The sequence below is a fragment of the Tachypleus tridentatus genome, chromosome 8, assembly GCF_004210375.1.
Source record: "Tachypleus tridentatus isolate NWPU-2018 chromosome 8, ASM421037v1, whole genome shotgun sequence".
NCBI classification, from domain to species: domain Eukaryota; kingdom Metazoa; phylum Arthropoda; class Merostomata; order Xiphosura; family Limulidae; genus Tachypleus; species Tachypleus tridentatus.
The window spans coordinates 2,387,932-2,402,801 of NC_134832.1; the positions used below are offsets into that span (position 1 = coordinate 2,387,932).

A 14,870-nucleotide genomic window follows, 5' to 3' on the forward strand; every position below is an offset into this window, starting at 1 on the left:
TACTTATTAATTTCAACTTTTTCATCTGCGTTCATTATATATCTTTTTCTCTTTTCCATCTAACGGCCCAGTATGGCCAGGTGGGTTAAGGCATTCGACTCAAAATCAAACGCGCGCGGGGTTCAATCCCGGTTGTACCAAACATGTTGTCTCTTTCAGCCGTGGGGGTGTTAAAATGTGATGGACACTACCATTATTCGTTGGTAAGATAGTAGCCCAAGAGTTGTCGGTGGGTGGTGATGATTAGCTGCCTACCCTCTAGTCTTACACTAGCTAATTACAAATAACAGAAGAAAAATATATTTTTTTATATAAAGTAATAAAACGTGACTATTAGAGAAGGGAAAACTTTTACAATAGTTCTGTGATCGTTAATATCTCTTGACAGTAAACTGGTGTACGTATTGTTGCTGCAGCGTTATTTCTACCAGTGAAAAGTAAGATATCAGGTTTCAGGTTAAGTAAAACCAATAGACAGAAATAATCGTACAAGGCTAAAAAAAATGTATTCAATCTGAATATACGACACTACGAACTAGAATATTGGACATTAAATCCTCCATTGACAATAAACTTACAAGTTCAGATTTAAGAAAGTAGCAAAAAAAACACAAAAGGTTGTTTTATACACAGGTAAAATTTAGGTTGTTTTTTAATGTAGATGTGCAGTCTTTTACACATTATTGATAATCTAAAATGTAATTAATTTTATGAATACCTAAATATTTTAGGTTAATAATTATGAGTAATGGACAATAAATTTGAACTAAACAAATTATATTATAATGATAAGTTCTTAAGATTTTTTTATTTTATTGACGTTGCTTCAGTTCAAATCAATAAAATAAACCTATTGATCTGTGATTAATGATCGTTCTACCTCTGGAAATCAAACCACATATTTTAGCGATTGAAGACCATTGGTTCTTTGGTAACAAATTAATAGAACAACTGAATGTACAATAGCAACCACTACGTAATTAGTTTAAAAATGATTAATAAAAAAGTTATTTTTAATGTGCTATAGAATACAATGGTAGGTGTTCAAAGACCTCCACACAGCCCTGCTACCAAATGTTCAAACTAACAAGAAGTATGCCCTTTGTGAAAAGTGACACAAGTTGCATGTATATAATTTACTTTATCATTATACCCTTTCAAGCATGAAATGTCTCATCCAGCTAGAGAACGAAATAGTAATCATTTTATTTTTATTTCACGTGAAGAGTTTCCAAATATAGATCCCATTGTTATTTGTTTAATTGGACTGTGTAAATAAATAATGATTTTTTTCTTAAATATAAGCATAATAGAGATGCTTATTTAGATGAAAAAAGAAAGTTACTTCAAATTCATAACAATTTAATAAATACAATTGGATAACCTTTCATTTGAATACTTCACCACAAGGCGTGCAAAATATATTGTGAAAAAAAAAACCTTGTCACATTTGTAAATACGCAAAACTTCACAATTAAGATGCAAATTTAAGAATCATACACTTCTGACACATGTTATTGTTTAGATTCAGAGTAAAGTACCAGAACATTATTGTTAATGACTCTGTTCCTCCAGATAGTATAGATGATGATGTTATTGAGCACAAGACAACACAAAAAGCTATCTGTGCTCTGCTGAGTACTGGTATCAAAATTCGTTTCTATTGTTCTAAGCCTGCATACATTACGCTGTTCTATTGGGGGAACCTAAGTGTAGGAATATGTATTTAACACATTCATTGTCAAAAAATATAGGAATGTTTTTGACATTGATAATTCAGTGATGGCTACAACAATACAGAAGAAAAATCTAAAGTTACCATATGAAAAATAATAACAACAAATATATTTTGTTTTTTCATACTTTGAAATTAAATTAAAGTGTTAAAGTACGCATATCATATTAGAAATGCAGATTCTTATGGAGACCTTTCCACTTCCCTTATAATTTGTAAGTGACATACAGCAAAGATGCGATATGAATAACATTTTGGCTAAACGAGTACAGATTCATTTTAATAACAACTGTGTTATATAAAAACTTAAGTATTTGGTCATTTTAACATTACTTCCTTAAATATCTATATATCTTAATCATTTAGTTGCGTTGATAATCTACTTGCTTAAAATTTTCATATTAATGTAACCTTGTTCTTTATCTTTTGAGATATATTTTTGTGTGTCTGATCCCTTAACGCAAATCTGGCTATGTTGTTATTCATGTCAAATATTTTGGTTAGATGTCAATATTTTTATTTTAAATTAAATATTTGGTGCACTGAATCGTTTCTACTTCTTGTTAATCTATATTTATGGAATCATGATTAACTTCACACTAAATTGATTTCAAAAGGATTTTTGTTTTCATAATTTTATCAACTTTCAGAAGTAATATCTTGTACTTGAGGATCTATGATGGTGAGTGTGTTTTATATAATTATAGTTATGATAAATAAGATGAAAATTGCATGATAGATTTCGAGTTTTCAAAACTCATAGCTTTGGTATCAAAATTATAAATCTGCTTTGCAACAGAAATTTTTTATTCCAAAAATTTAGAATGAACACTCCTGTTGATGCAACATGATACTTACAGTTGGTTGAGATGTGAAAAAAGCGATATTTTTCTGCATATTAATTTATGTATGAGCTGATCCACATGTAACCAGTCAGGAAGGAAGTAAACATATATTCAAATAAAACAACACTTTAAGAATTGCTCACCATGTGTTTGGTAGCTGGATAATATTTTATTGGCTGTTAATTTACATAGAAAATTTACTGCTGAAAAACTAAGAAAAATGGAATAAAATACTCAGCGTCTTATAATTTTTTATTAAATATTTAAACGACACACACAAAGTATATAATAATATAATTTATTACTCTAATTTCTAGAATATATCTTTCAATATGTTTCCTCTAATAATACAGTTGTTCTTAATAAAATGGAAAATAAGATAATAATTTCAAAGTTGCAGAAAATAAGTTGTTCTCCATAATGTAAGAAATGAATACCATATTTTATACAGTTGGATTCAATAAACAAGTCAGTAAACTCGAGGACATCGTTAATATTCCTCGCAGTATGGTTTTTAGTCCTTTTCTATTGATGAATGTAGCTCTTTTAAATCAATTGCTTCTTGAATTGTGCGTCTTCTTGTGCTATCTTTTCTGCGTACTGATTGGCTCATGTCTACAATAACATGCTTAGACATTTTCTTCTTATCGTGCACGATATTCAGAGATGAAAGAATTACAGCTATAATGATTAACGCAGCCACAAACACACTTGCCACTTGGATAGAAGAATCTTGAGCAAAGAGTTGAAAGATATAACCAAACACAATAACAGAACTAAGAGCTACACTACCCGGACCAGCTTCAACTAGTTGAAATCCTCGTGTTATAACAAGAACAGTCAACAAACCAGCCAACCCTATGCCAGAGATGAATGTATTGGTCAAGGAACAATCAGTAAACCCTAACACAGGGAGACGTTTTTCACTTATTAAACTCAAAACCCACAAAAGAATCGTATTTAAGCTTAGAAACGTTGTGATCCAGATATGATTAACGTTTCCTAACAAATTATTAAAATTGTAAGACAACGAATCCAGAATAGAGGCAGCTATTATTGCAGCAATTCCTTTGTAATGCAAGGAAATATGTTTGTCTGATGCAAATAGAAAACTTCGCTGACACATAATGACAACACCAAAAACACAAAGGATGCTGGAAACAAAATTCCGCCATTTACACGAACGTTTGAATATAAAAACTGAAAACACATTAGCAAAAACTGCGTTTGTAGAATAAATGGCAGTTGCGTCGCCAAGAGGAAGAAGAGTGTAGGAGTAATAGAGAAAAGTATCACCTAACGCTCCAATCACACATCGAAGAGAGATTAAGAGAGTCGTTCTTCGCTTGTAGATGAGCTTCACATTTTGAAATACGATCAGAGGTAAAATAATAAGTACTCGGACTATCTGAGAAAAACCCATAACATCCATAAATATCCTATCTTTGGTAAAGTGCACTGATACTCCAATGATGGCGGTGAAAAATGCTCCACAAAGAATTAAGCCAATACCATGATATGGTCGTCCACGGTCCATTTTGTTAAACCTTTGGAAAATAAAATATAAAGTTATATTACAACCTCCGTTTATTATATCCACATTTTAAGTAAAGGTTTCTTCAATACAACCAATTAAAAACATGATAGAATTGGATAGAGATAATTTTGATACTTCTAATATATACTATACGTTTTGCAATCTGATTAGGTTAAAACTCATACGTACTAAAGTACTATGCTTTATAAAACCACGTGTAAACCTGGTTATTTATATGTACAGGAATAAATATATACTTTCACAACAGAAGATTTTCCTTCCAGAGTTCATATTTATATGTTTTATAATTTCACGCAAAGCAACATGAGAACTATTTGTAAGACTAGAGAGTGGGCAACAAGTCAGCATCACCCGCCAGTGATTAATAGACTAAAGAGAGTTAGAAATGTGTCACTTGCACAAATTTCTAACGATATCATACTTCTTAATAAACTAAAATTATAAAAAATAATTAAAAATATAAAGTAATTTTAGCTTCAAATGTCAAGAATACAGTTTAGCTAAACAAAAACATCTTACAATAAACTTAAACCATTATCTTCTATGCAGAGTATGAAAAAAGATATTTTCCTTTAGTTATTAATGTTTTTCAACTAATGTTTATAATATCTCCTTATTTTCAACACAATGTGCAACCACAAAGCTAAAACGAAAATAACACCAAGCTTGCATGATATGTTTATTCAGAATTAAAGAAAATAGTTCATAATTTACTCAAAATGTTTTGTAAGAGAAGTGGACTGCAATAGGATTTGCAATGCAAAACAGTTATAATAATTAACAGCACCATATGCCTGGATAGCGTCATATCTTTCACGATCATAGAGAGAGATCCCATGTAGACTTTTATACCTTGAATATCCTGAGCCCCATGATAATTAAAACTTATATATATGTCATTTGTGAAAGTTTTGTGTCATAATAGTATGTACTTATTGTACTATAAACCGAGTTTTGATATCTACTGTGTGCACAAACAGATACCCTATTATTAAACAAACAAACAAATAATTAATTACGAAAATGTTTATAGAAGTCAGATATCTAGATATTCAAGAATTCAATTTCATGAAAGTAAAAATACCTATGTTTTTGGAATACTTTTCACTCATCTTTATATGAATAAATTTTGTGAAGAAGCTTTAAGACTATGTTTATAATGAATTCCGTTATATTTATTAGCAAAACGCTTCTATTCTGTTTAAGGGGTAGAAGTTTAAATAAAACCTTAGCTTGAACTTGGACAATTGTTAAACTAATACAAACGTTCATTGCTAAGAAGGAATAAGTTACATCTTTCTTGCTCGTTACCCAGTCAGTCTTGATGTTTTGCTTCTAAACTAACGTGTGATATAATTTATCTCGTTATCTACTATGAATAATGCACGTTGACGCAACCTTCAGTTTAAGGTTGACTAATATGAAACAAGGGAAGCATCGCTAAGTAATTGAGAAAGTAGAAATTTTACTAGTTTATTATTTGTCAAGATAAGAAATGTAGTTGAGCAGTAATACAAATTCAAACACTTTTATTCTGTTCTTATTTTAAGAAATAGGTAATCGTATTTAAACTTTGATATACAAGGATTAATTTGAATAGTTTTCTTGAAGGGGAGGAAAAGATCGTGGTGTCTGGGGGTATTAGAACCAACCACCTCGAATTCCTGTATATATTTGGTCTTGGGTGCTCGATCCCCATGACAAATGACTGGTCCTATTAGGCTAGAGTGAACTAAGTACCATTGCTGATGTACGTACTGTACATAATATTTCTTATCCAAAGTCTCGGAGCTTATTGTTTGCTGTAGCAGTAATGCTTACAAATTTTTCTATGTTTTCAGGACAGTTGTTCTCAAACTATTGAATCTTCATTTGCCTTATATGGAAAAATGAGTTGTTAACAAGTTCTTGTCTGCTCCTACCTCTGTCTATACCATTCCTTCAAGTGACTGCCTGGGTTTACTTTCTTGAGTTTCGGCTTCCGCTATCTGCTCGGGTACGTCTTCTTCTGTCTCAATATTTAAAATGAATATTTTTTCACGCACTCAGTCACTGGAACCTACGTCTACAGATAGAAACCTGACAACTCAGCTCAAGACATGATGTATGGACAAAACGTCTAAGAAAGAAAAACGGTACAGTCGTAAAGACAAGGGTTCTCCGCCAATTTCTATTCCACCTAAGAAAATATGTCCACTTTAATACAGTGAGAATTTTAAGGTTTCCGTTCTAAACTGAATTATATTAAGGTCTTGACTGATCAACGTGTCTTTCTTCACAGGAAACTTGCCGATACAGTCACTTTTGGCAGTTTTCTTTACACCAAAATGCCCGTTGTGCAAGGAACGAGTTAATATAGGGGTTGTACTGCTGATAAAAGATCATATATTTGCCTTATCTGTCTCATGTTTCCGTGGATCATATCATAACTGTTTTTCTTTCGTTCTGTTTTCGGACAGATTTTCGATATTTATACCTTGATTCTATTTTAAAACAACTGCTGTCTTCCTGGGGTGGTGCACATATTGATTCAAGTAGTCGTTTTAGACATTTATTTTCTATGGTCTTACCTTCAACTTGGACATCGTCATTGTGGATTATGAAACTGTATAGCTTATTTGTGTATTTAAAATATTTTACAGCTTTGACTTTTTAAATTATATTTGAAACTCTCACCTGACTTTGGAACGTATTTTTTTCTTTACTGAAAAAATACTTTTCACTTTCCTTTAATAAAAAAAAAGATATTTGGGTAGCCAGTATATTTTATATTTTGTGGGATGACTCATTTTCAATAATTGTCAATATACAACATAAAACGTGGATTAAGACCGAAATGAGCTCCACTTATAAACGTATACAAAATATAACGGATAGATACATGTTTATTTTACAACACACGTGAATTATGCATAGTTTCTAATACAAAGTAAGTGAACAATGTACATCAAAACTATCAAACGGCTCTTGGCCCGAAATGACCAGGAGGTTACGGCACTCAATTTGTAATTCCCGTCACCCCAAACATACGAGCTTTTCCAGTTGTAGAGGCGTTATAATGAAACGATGAATCCCATTATTCGTTGGTAAAATATTAGCCCAAGAGTGGGCGGCGAGTGGAGAAAAATAGCTGCCTTCTCTCTAGATTTACACAAAAAAGTAGGGACGACTAACCTCGATAACCCTTGTGTAGCTTAGTGCGAAATTAAAAAAAAAACAAATTAAACAGCTTACACTCTAATTTAGTCAAATCTGTAAACAAGCTCATTAAAATTAATTAACGTCAGAAATTAGTAAAGAAGAATATAAACCCTATAATAATTGGAATGCATTGAATAATCATATTGATACCCTGTATTATTAACGATAATTCTCATCGTTATTTTTAAGAGATTTTTCTCTTACTTAAGAGAGACGTCTTGAACAACGAATATCGTTACATGATATGCGGTACATAACAATGAAATTAAGACCAAAAATTTCACTTGTTTTCTAATCATCATGTTTAAATATTAAACTCTGTGTAAATTTTAATACGTTTTATTATATATTCGTGGAAAGAAGTTTTCTTGAACGACTTTCTACATGACAGAGCACATAAAGGTTTAAATTATAGTCATTGCTGTTTGTTTTTATAGATGTACATAAAGACACATACATTCGTTATCGAAATCTGGTTTTTTTTGGCGTCATAAGTTTTCAGACATACCCCAGTGCAACAGGAGGGTGTGATATTTGGTTATACACGCATTTAAAGTAAGATTCCGTTACCTCACATTAAATATAGTGAAAAATGTAATGCACTACATTCAGCTTGTCACATTCTGAATGTTTATATTGTATTGAGTTAAACTGTTTTGCCTCACATCTATGAAAATAGAACTTTAAGAATTAAATTTCGAAGTTCAAATATGACTGGACAACCTCGAACACTAACTTGGAAAGAATTGTGAAAAGAGATGTATAAAGATGGCGATTAACCAAAGATTTTAATGTAACACATTGAGTGTTAAAAAGAAAAGATTAACTTATATATCGTAATTAAAATACAGCTGAATTAATTTAAATACAGTTCTATAATACGATTGCTAAATGTTTCACAATTCTAAAATAAATATTTCAGGATGAATTTTACAACTTACTTGTATTATGAAAGGGAGACGGGATGATTTCGCAAATATATGTTTGTGTGATAGTCAATCAACACCATGACAGAGAAAAACATGTAGATGTATTTTCTCATTGTTGCAGCAACAGGTTATGTACGCGTACCAATAGGGAAGAGCTGGCTTACAATCGAAACTTCATTAACAGCTGGTTTGTTTGTTTGTTTTTTGCACAAAGCTACTCGAGGGCTATCTATGCTAGCCGTCCCTAATTTAGCAGTGTAAGACTAGAGGGAAGGCAGCTAGTCATCACCACCCACCGCCAATTCTTGGGCTACTCTTTTACTAACGAATAGTGGGATTGACGGTCACATTATACACCCCCACGGCTGGGAGGGCGAGCATGTTTAGCGCGACGCGGGCGCGAACCCGCGACCCTCGGATTACGAGTCGCACGCCTTACGCGCTCGGCCATGCCAGGCCATTAACAGCTGGAATAATGTTAACCTGTACATAGATACATGAATTTAACTCGCTAGATTCTCTTTTGAAATGACAAAATACAAAAACCTTTATATAATTTTTATTAATGTACGGATTCTAACTCTCTTCTAAATGTATAAAACGATATGTAAGTGTATAAGAATTACATTATTTTCATTAAAATTTTCCAATAAATATTTGCATTAAATATTTTGAGGCTTAAGCGTTATGATAGCATGATTAAAGGCTTGAAATACACATTTCATTTTCTATTTGGCTAATTCATCTAGAAAGTTGTATTGTTGAATATACAAGTAATGTTTGACCTATGCCATAAAATGACCTTTATTTTCAAAAGAAAGCTTCAGAACAAAGAATTCGACTTAACCAAAATTGTCATTATCATTATAAAACTGTTCAACGTTTATGGAATTCAAATAACACATTTTATCAGTAAAGATAACTGCTACATCCAAAAATAAATACTGAACCTAGTTATCGAACGAATTAACCTACCTGTTGTTCTGAAGTAAGAAGACTTTGTAGTTGCTATCCATAACAGATAAAATTATTATAATAATGTCAGATGTTATCTTATTAAGGTGTTTACTTTTGATATTATGTGTTCTGTCGTTTTTTTCTATCAAGTTATAAATGTTTTTATTTGTAATTTTTTGGTTTTATTTTTCACAATAACATAGAACCTACCGTTTACATTCACTATTATATATAAAACTATTATTTGATTTAAATATGCTAAAACTAGATTTTTCGTGACTGAATTTCCTAAACGTCACAAAATACGCAGTCTTACTATTTCAATAATTTGACTTTTTAAACAACTATTTTCTTGAGTTATTTTTATCTCCATCTATTCTTGGCAAAATGCATATTTTGTAACAAGTAATATTATTATTAATGTAAATAAACCTTTTGCACATATATTTGGCTAACAAAATAAATAGAATCATACAATTATTCAAATGATAAATATATTATATTCTCTCTTTCTGCCTTTTCTTCTTTTAGACGATGTGCATTTGTGGTATATTCAGTCTCCTTTGACTGGTCACAGAAAGAGATATTAGGCTATCCTGGTTACTTAATATATGTGAGGCCTGTATAGACCCTAAATCAGCGAAGTTTTCTTGGTAATCAATTTCGTGCTCATGGTTAGAATATATTCTGTAACAAGTGGGTGCGATCTGGTAGTGGAAAAAAAAGACAAGTATATAATGTAAGACGAGAATTGATTAACTACGAAGAGAGAAAGACAATGGAATGAAAAATCACCGTAGCTTTAGTGATTTACTGGATCAAATATTTTATGTCAAACTGTACATGCGATCCAAAAAAATAAACCTTTGAACTTTCATGAAGATTGACATAAATAAACCCTTTAAAATAAAATCATTAAAAATATTCTTTAATGGCAAACACATATCTCTTTCAAAAATAATTCTTAAATATAGCAGAAATTGTTTTAAAACCTGTCTCAAAAATAACTTTAAAGTTTTATCCTGTTTTTAACAATTATAACAGTTTTTTAATGTATTTATAGAACAAGATAAACTGAGAAAATTATCTCCTGAAATACAGAAATCATTTAATGTTAACAAGTTTAATCGTTTAATTACTAAAGCAAAATCTATATAAGTTATATAAAAAAACGGTTTTAATAGTTGTTACTCTTAATATTTATGGTATTGTGCTTTCTTTACCCATAGCAGCCGTTTTAAAGTATATACTTTGGTGAATAAGTTATTTATAAATATGTTTCACTCAGACTCTAGGACTAAACTAATTTTAACATTTTATAGATAATTTCTTTAGTTATCTAAAATGTTTTCTATAAAACATTTGTAAATTTTCTAGGCTCGCATTAAAGTACTTCATATCCAACATTTTAAAGTGTTTTACTCAACCGTGTACAAATGATTAAAGTATCGGACTGATTATCCGAGAGTCTATTATTCTAGACGTAATGGTTCCAAAGACGTTTCATACATTTGTACTTTATAAAAATGACAGTTAATACTACTGTTTTATTAGAAGTAAATACTTGAGGCCAATTTTGCTGATGAATATTTTCTTCCTTTTGCTCTACAGTTCTAAGTAACTGACGGCTTTTCACGAAGCACATGAGTCTGTGTCTAAAAGTTAGTTCCATATTGATTTATGACACTTACATATACTACATAGCAACGAAATATCAGAAATGGTGCTTCACTGTTCTAATGCCATCATAAACCTTAGTTCTAAAAAACATTCTATCGAAGAATTAGAGAAAAATAATACCGAAAAGAATGTCGTCTCTACAACCTCGAGGGTTTTTTGTTCGCATACAACAGATAAAATATCTATATATTTTTGCAACAATACTACACAAACTTGTAGCTTATGTTTGTTTCAAAGGTTTATTTATAGATATAATTCTATTAATATATAGGAGAAATTCTCCCAGCTGTTAAACAAGCCAAGTCTGAAATTTGTTTCATCTGCCTTAATACACATGCATTACCTGTTTCTGTAATATGCACAGTAAAAGTACATGTATGAGTTGCATATGTGTTGTTTGAGCACTACACCTGCGTACAGTCACTAGATCCTCTAATCTACCTGTTTACATACAAAGTATAAAATCCCATAATCAGTTGTTTTATTTCTAAAGTGTCCGACTTTTCTATATAGTCTGAGTACTCAACTCTCAAACAATACATTTTATTAAAATGTGATAAAAAATCATTTAAACTTCCTCATGTCCTCTCATGGAAAATGTTAGTATGAAACAAATCTTATATCTAGTTCACAAGGAACAGATCATAAGTGTCCAACTGATCATCGCTTTGAGACCTAATCTTGAGTATAATATTTTACATATCAAATTAATTTTTGTGTTTAAAAGAGCTCTCTATTTTCCTCAAAAGTATTTTGTAATTTATTAAATCACATATGTCTGAGGACTTACAATGCTAAAACCGGGTTTCAATACCCGTGGTGGGCAGAGCACAGATAGCCCATTGTGTAGTTTTGTGCTTAATTCAAAACAACAATAAAACAATTAAATTACATATAGAGTTTACTACTTAAGCAAGATCATTTGAAAAGCTACTAAAAGTTATTGGTTTAATTCTATTATTATGTGTTGTAGCGAAAATATACACTTTTTAATTTCAAGTATAAGGTTATTTACTTGAAACAAAAGCACACACTATAACAATATCAAATAAGTTCTGTAATATTAGGTTCCATATTCCTAGTGTATATTATAAATCAAATAGGTATAAAAATATTATGACAGAGGATAAACGATGAAATTAAATGTAGCTTCCACTGATGAATGATACAAAATCTTTGATTGTAATTTCTAATAGAAGCTAAAATCTAAGTCTTAAGATACTTATTTTTTTTTTGGAAATCAAGTAAATATTTACTGTACGAATTAGCCTCTTTGTGACACAGCAGTATGCCGGCGGAATTACAACGTTAGAAACCAGGTGTTGATACCTTTGTGATAGAACACAGACATCCCATTGCGTAGCTTTATGCTTAATTTAAAATAAACAAAGAGTATGAATAAAAGCACTATTAATAATCAGCCAAGCTTTAAAAGCTAACGTTTTATTTGTACTTTTTTCTTAGACGTAATAAAATTATCGTGCTAATTAAAATAACTGCATTCATTGTAAGCATATTTTCTGATAACTTATTGGAAATTACTTCTAAAACATTGTCCTTCTCTATTTTTATCTAATTAAACTTTGGAAATTAGAAATATCTGTCTCGTATAAGCATTTCTTGCAAAGAGATATTTGTTCATTTGTATTTAAATGAAAAGATGTACTATGGTGTTTCCATGTTGTGGATTCTTTGTTTGTGTTTGAATTTCGCGCCAAACTACACAAGGGCTATCGACGCCACCCTTCCCCAATTTAGCAGTGTAAAACTAGAGGGAAGGCAGCGAGTCATCATCACGTACCGTCAACTGTTGGGGTACTTTTTTACCAACGAATAGTGGGATTGAACGTCACACATTATAACGCCCCTACAGCTGAAGGGTCGAGTTTGTTTGTTGCAACGGTGATTCAAACTCGCAATCCTCAAATTACGAGTCGAGTGCCTTAACCATCTAGCCATGCCGGGTCTTCTATGCTGTGAGAACCACAGGTATCGAAACCTGACTTCTATTAAAAAGTCCTCTGATTACCTACTGTACCAGTGTAGGCTTCACAGTTAATACCTGAGGTGTTATTTATCACGTGGCGTACTTTATTCAAGATGTAAATCACTACTTGACGTATCTATGATCGTGGAATTTATTAACCGTTCAAGGTACACGATCCTTTGAAAGAAAGGAAAAAATAACAAAAAAAACATCCTTAATATTTACTGTGCTCTTAACGTAAATAATACAAAGTGACAAATGAAAAAAACGCTCAAAACAACAACCAAACCATAACTTCCAATTATCAGTGACAAACCAAAGCCATCGAGAACCATAAAAAAATATACCACAAGATCATCACCGAAACACACAAACAGTTGAAACACAGAAAAATAACGACATAGCAAAATCACTAACACAAACGAAAAACACAGATGTTTGATGACCTGATCCAAAACATTTCACAGACGTCACACATGAATATTCAAAATCTACACAAACCAAATACTGTATAGAACTCTTAATAAACATTGCTCAGAAATACATTATACCATATATACCACAGTTTGTTTCATCAGTCACAGGATAAATATTATTTTTTTAAAATTCAACATTCTATATATCAACATCTAAGGCGCTTTTGCTTCCAATAAACACAATATCAAAGACACGATTAAACAAACTAACCAATAAAATGATACTAAGTAAAACAATATAGTGTCAAAATAATAGACTTAAAGTATACAGTTGTTCAACTATCAGAAAAGACAGAATCAATAAGCAGGAAACAGTTATAACTACTATATATACACTGCTGGCCAAAATCTTAAGACCAGTAAGCATAAAGAAATAAATATGCATTTTGCGTTGTTAGACTTAACCATTTATTTATGTAGAGCATCGAAAGATGAAAATAAGGAAAAGGAAATACAAAAAAAATAGCATTTAATAGGGAAAATTATTAATATGATTAATATGATAAAATTATTAATATTAATTGTTAATATGAAATTAGCCTAAATACTAGCTGGTCAAAAGTTTAAGACCATACCTATAAGAAGTCCTAAACAAAGTAGGAAATGGTCAACAAGAGGTCTCAGTAGTGAGTTGCACGTCCGTCATTGCAAATAACTTCAAACATTCGCTTTGGCAAGGACAAGATAAGAATTTGCAGTAGGCTTGCTGGAATGTTATTCAAAGTGGTGAAGATGGCTTCACGAAGATCATGCACTTTTTGGAATTGACGTCCATTTCTATATACTTCACTTGGCATCAACCTCCAAACATTTTCAATGAGGTTCAGTTCGGGAGAACACGCTGGATGATCCAAAAGAATCACGTTATTCGCCATGAAAAAGTCCTGTGTCCTGCGGGCGTTGTGGATTACAGCGTTATTCTTCTGAAAGATCCAGACATTTCCACACAAGCGAGTCCCTTCAGTCAATAAGGATGCTCTCTTCAACATGCCAATGTAGCCAGCCGCTGTTTGACGCCCCTGTATAACCTAGAGCTCCATTGTTCCATGAAAAGAGACAGCACCCCAGATCATGATGGAACTTCCTCCACTGTTTCGTGTAAAAAATGTCTACATGTTGGATATCCTTATCGTGCCATTAACGTTGGAAACCATCTAGACCATTCAGGTTAAATTTTTTCTCATCAGAAAACAAAACCATCGTCCACTTTTCTACATCCCATGTTTGGTGCTTCTCAGCAAAGTTTAACCAATCTGTTTCGTGGTGTGGAAACAGGTGTGGTCTTTGAAGACGTTTACGGTTTTAAAAGCCTTTCTCTCCTAAATGTCGTTTCATTCTGCGTCCGTAAGGGCCTTAATCTTGTTCGACAATCGGCTAGTGTCTTGCCGGATAACCCGCCGAATCCTCCTGCTCAACGTCGGCGAAATTTTCTTGGGCCGACCACTTGAAATTCTCGTTCCGTATCACTCGGGGTCTTTTAAGACATTTGTAACAGCAAGTTT

General features: G+C 31.8%; 1 protein-coding gene across 1 annotated transcript; it reads right to left on the reverse strand.

The window, feature by feature from the left end:
• Nucleotides 1-2,910: 2,910 nt before the first annotated feature.
• Nucleotides 2,911-8,468, reverse strand: LOC143224080 (solute carrier family 35 member G1-like). The gene is made up of 2 exons (XM_076452542.1): nt 8,281-8,468; nt 2,911-4,127 (listed from the first exon to the last, which is right to left on the reverse strand). The coding sequence occupies exon 2, from the start codon at nt 4,115-4,117 to the stop codon at nt 3,095-3,097; it is 1,023 nt and encodes a 340-aa protein (XP_076308657.1). The 5' UTR covers nt 4,118-4,127; nt 8,281-8,468; the 3' UTR covers nt 2,911-3,094.
• Between the last annotated feature and the right edge of the window lie 6,402 nt (nt 8,469-14,870).

Excerpts from the sequence above, each read along its gene's own strand:
- LOC143224080 (XM_076452542.1), bottom strand. The coding sequence starts at position 4,117 with ATGGACCGTGGACGACCATATCATGGTATTGGCTTAATTCTTTGTGGA.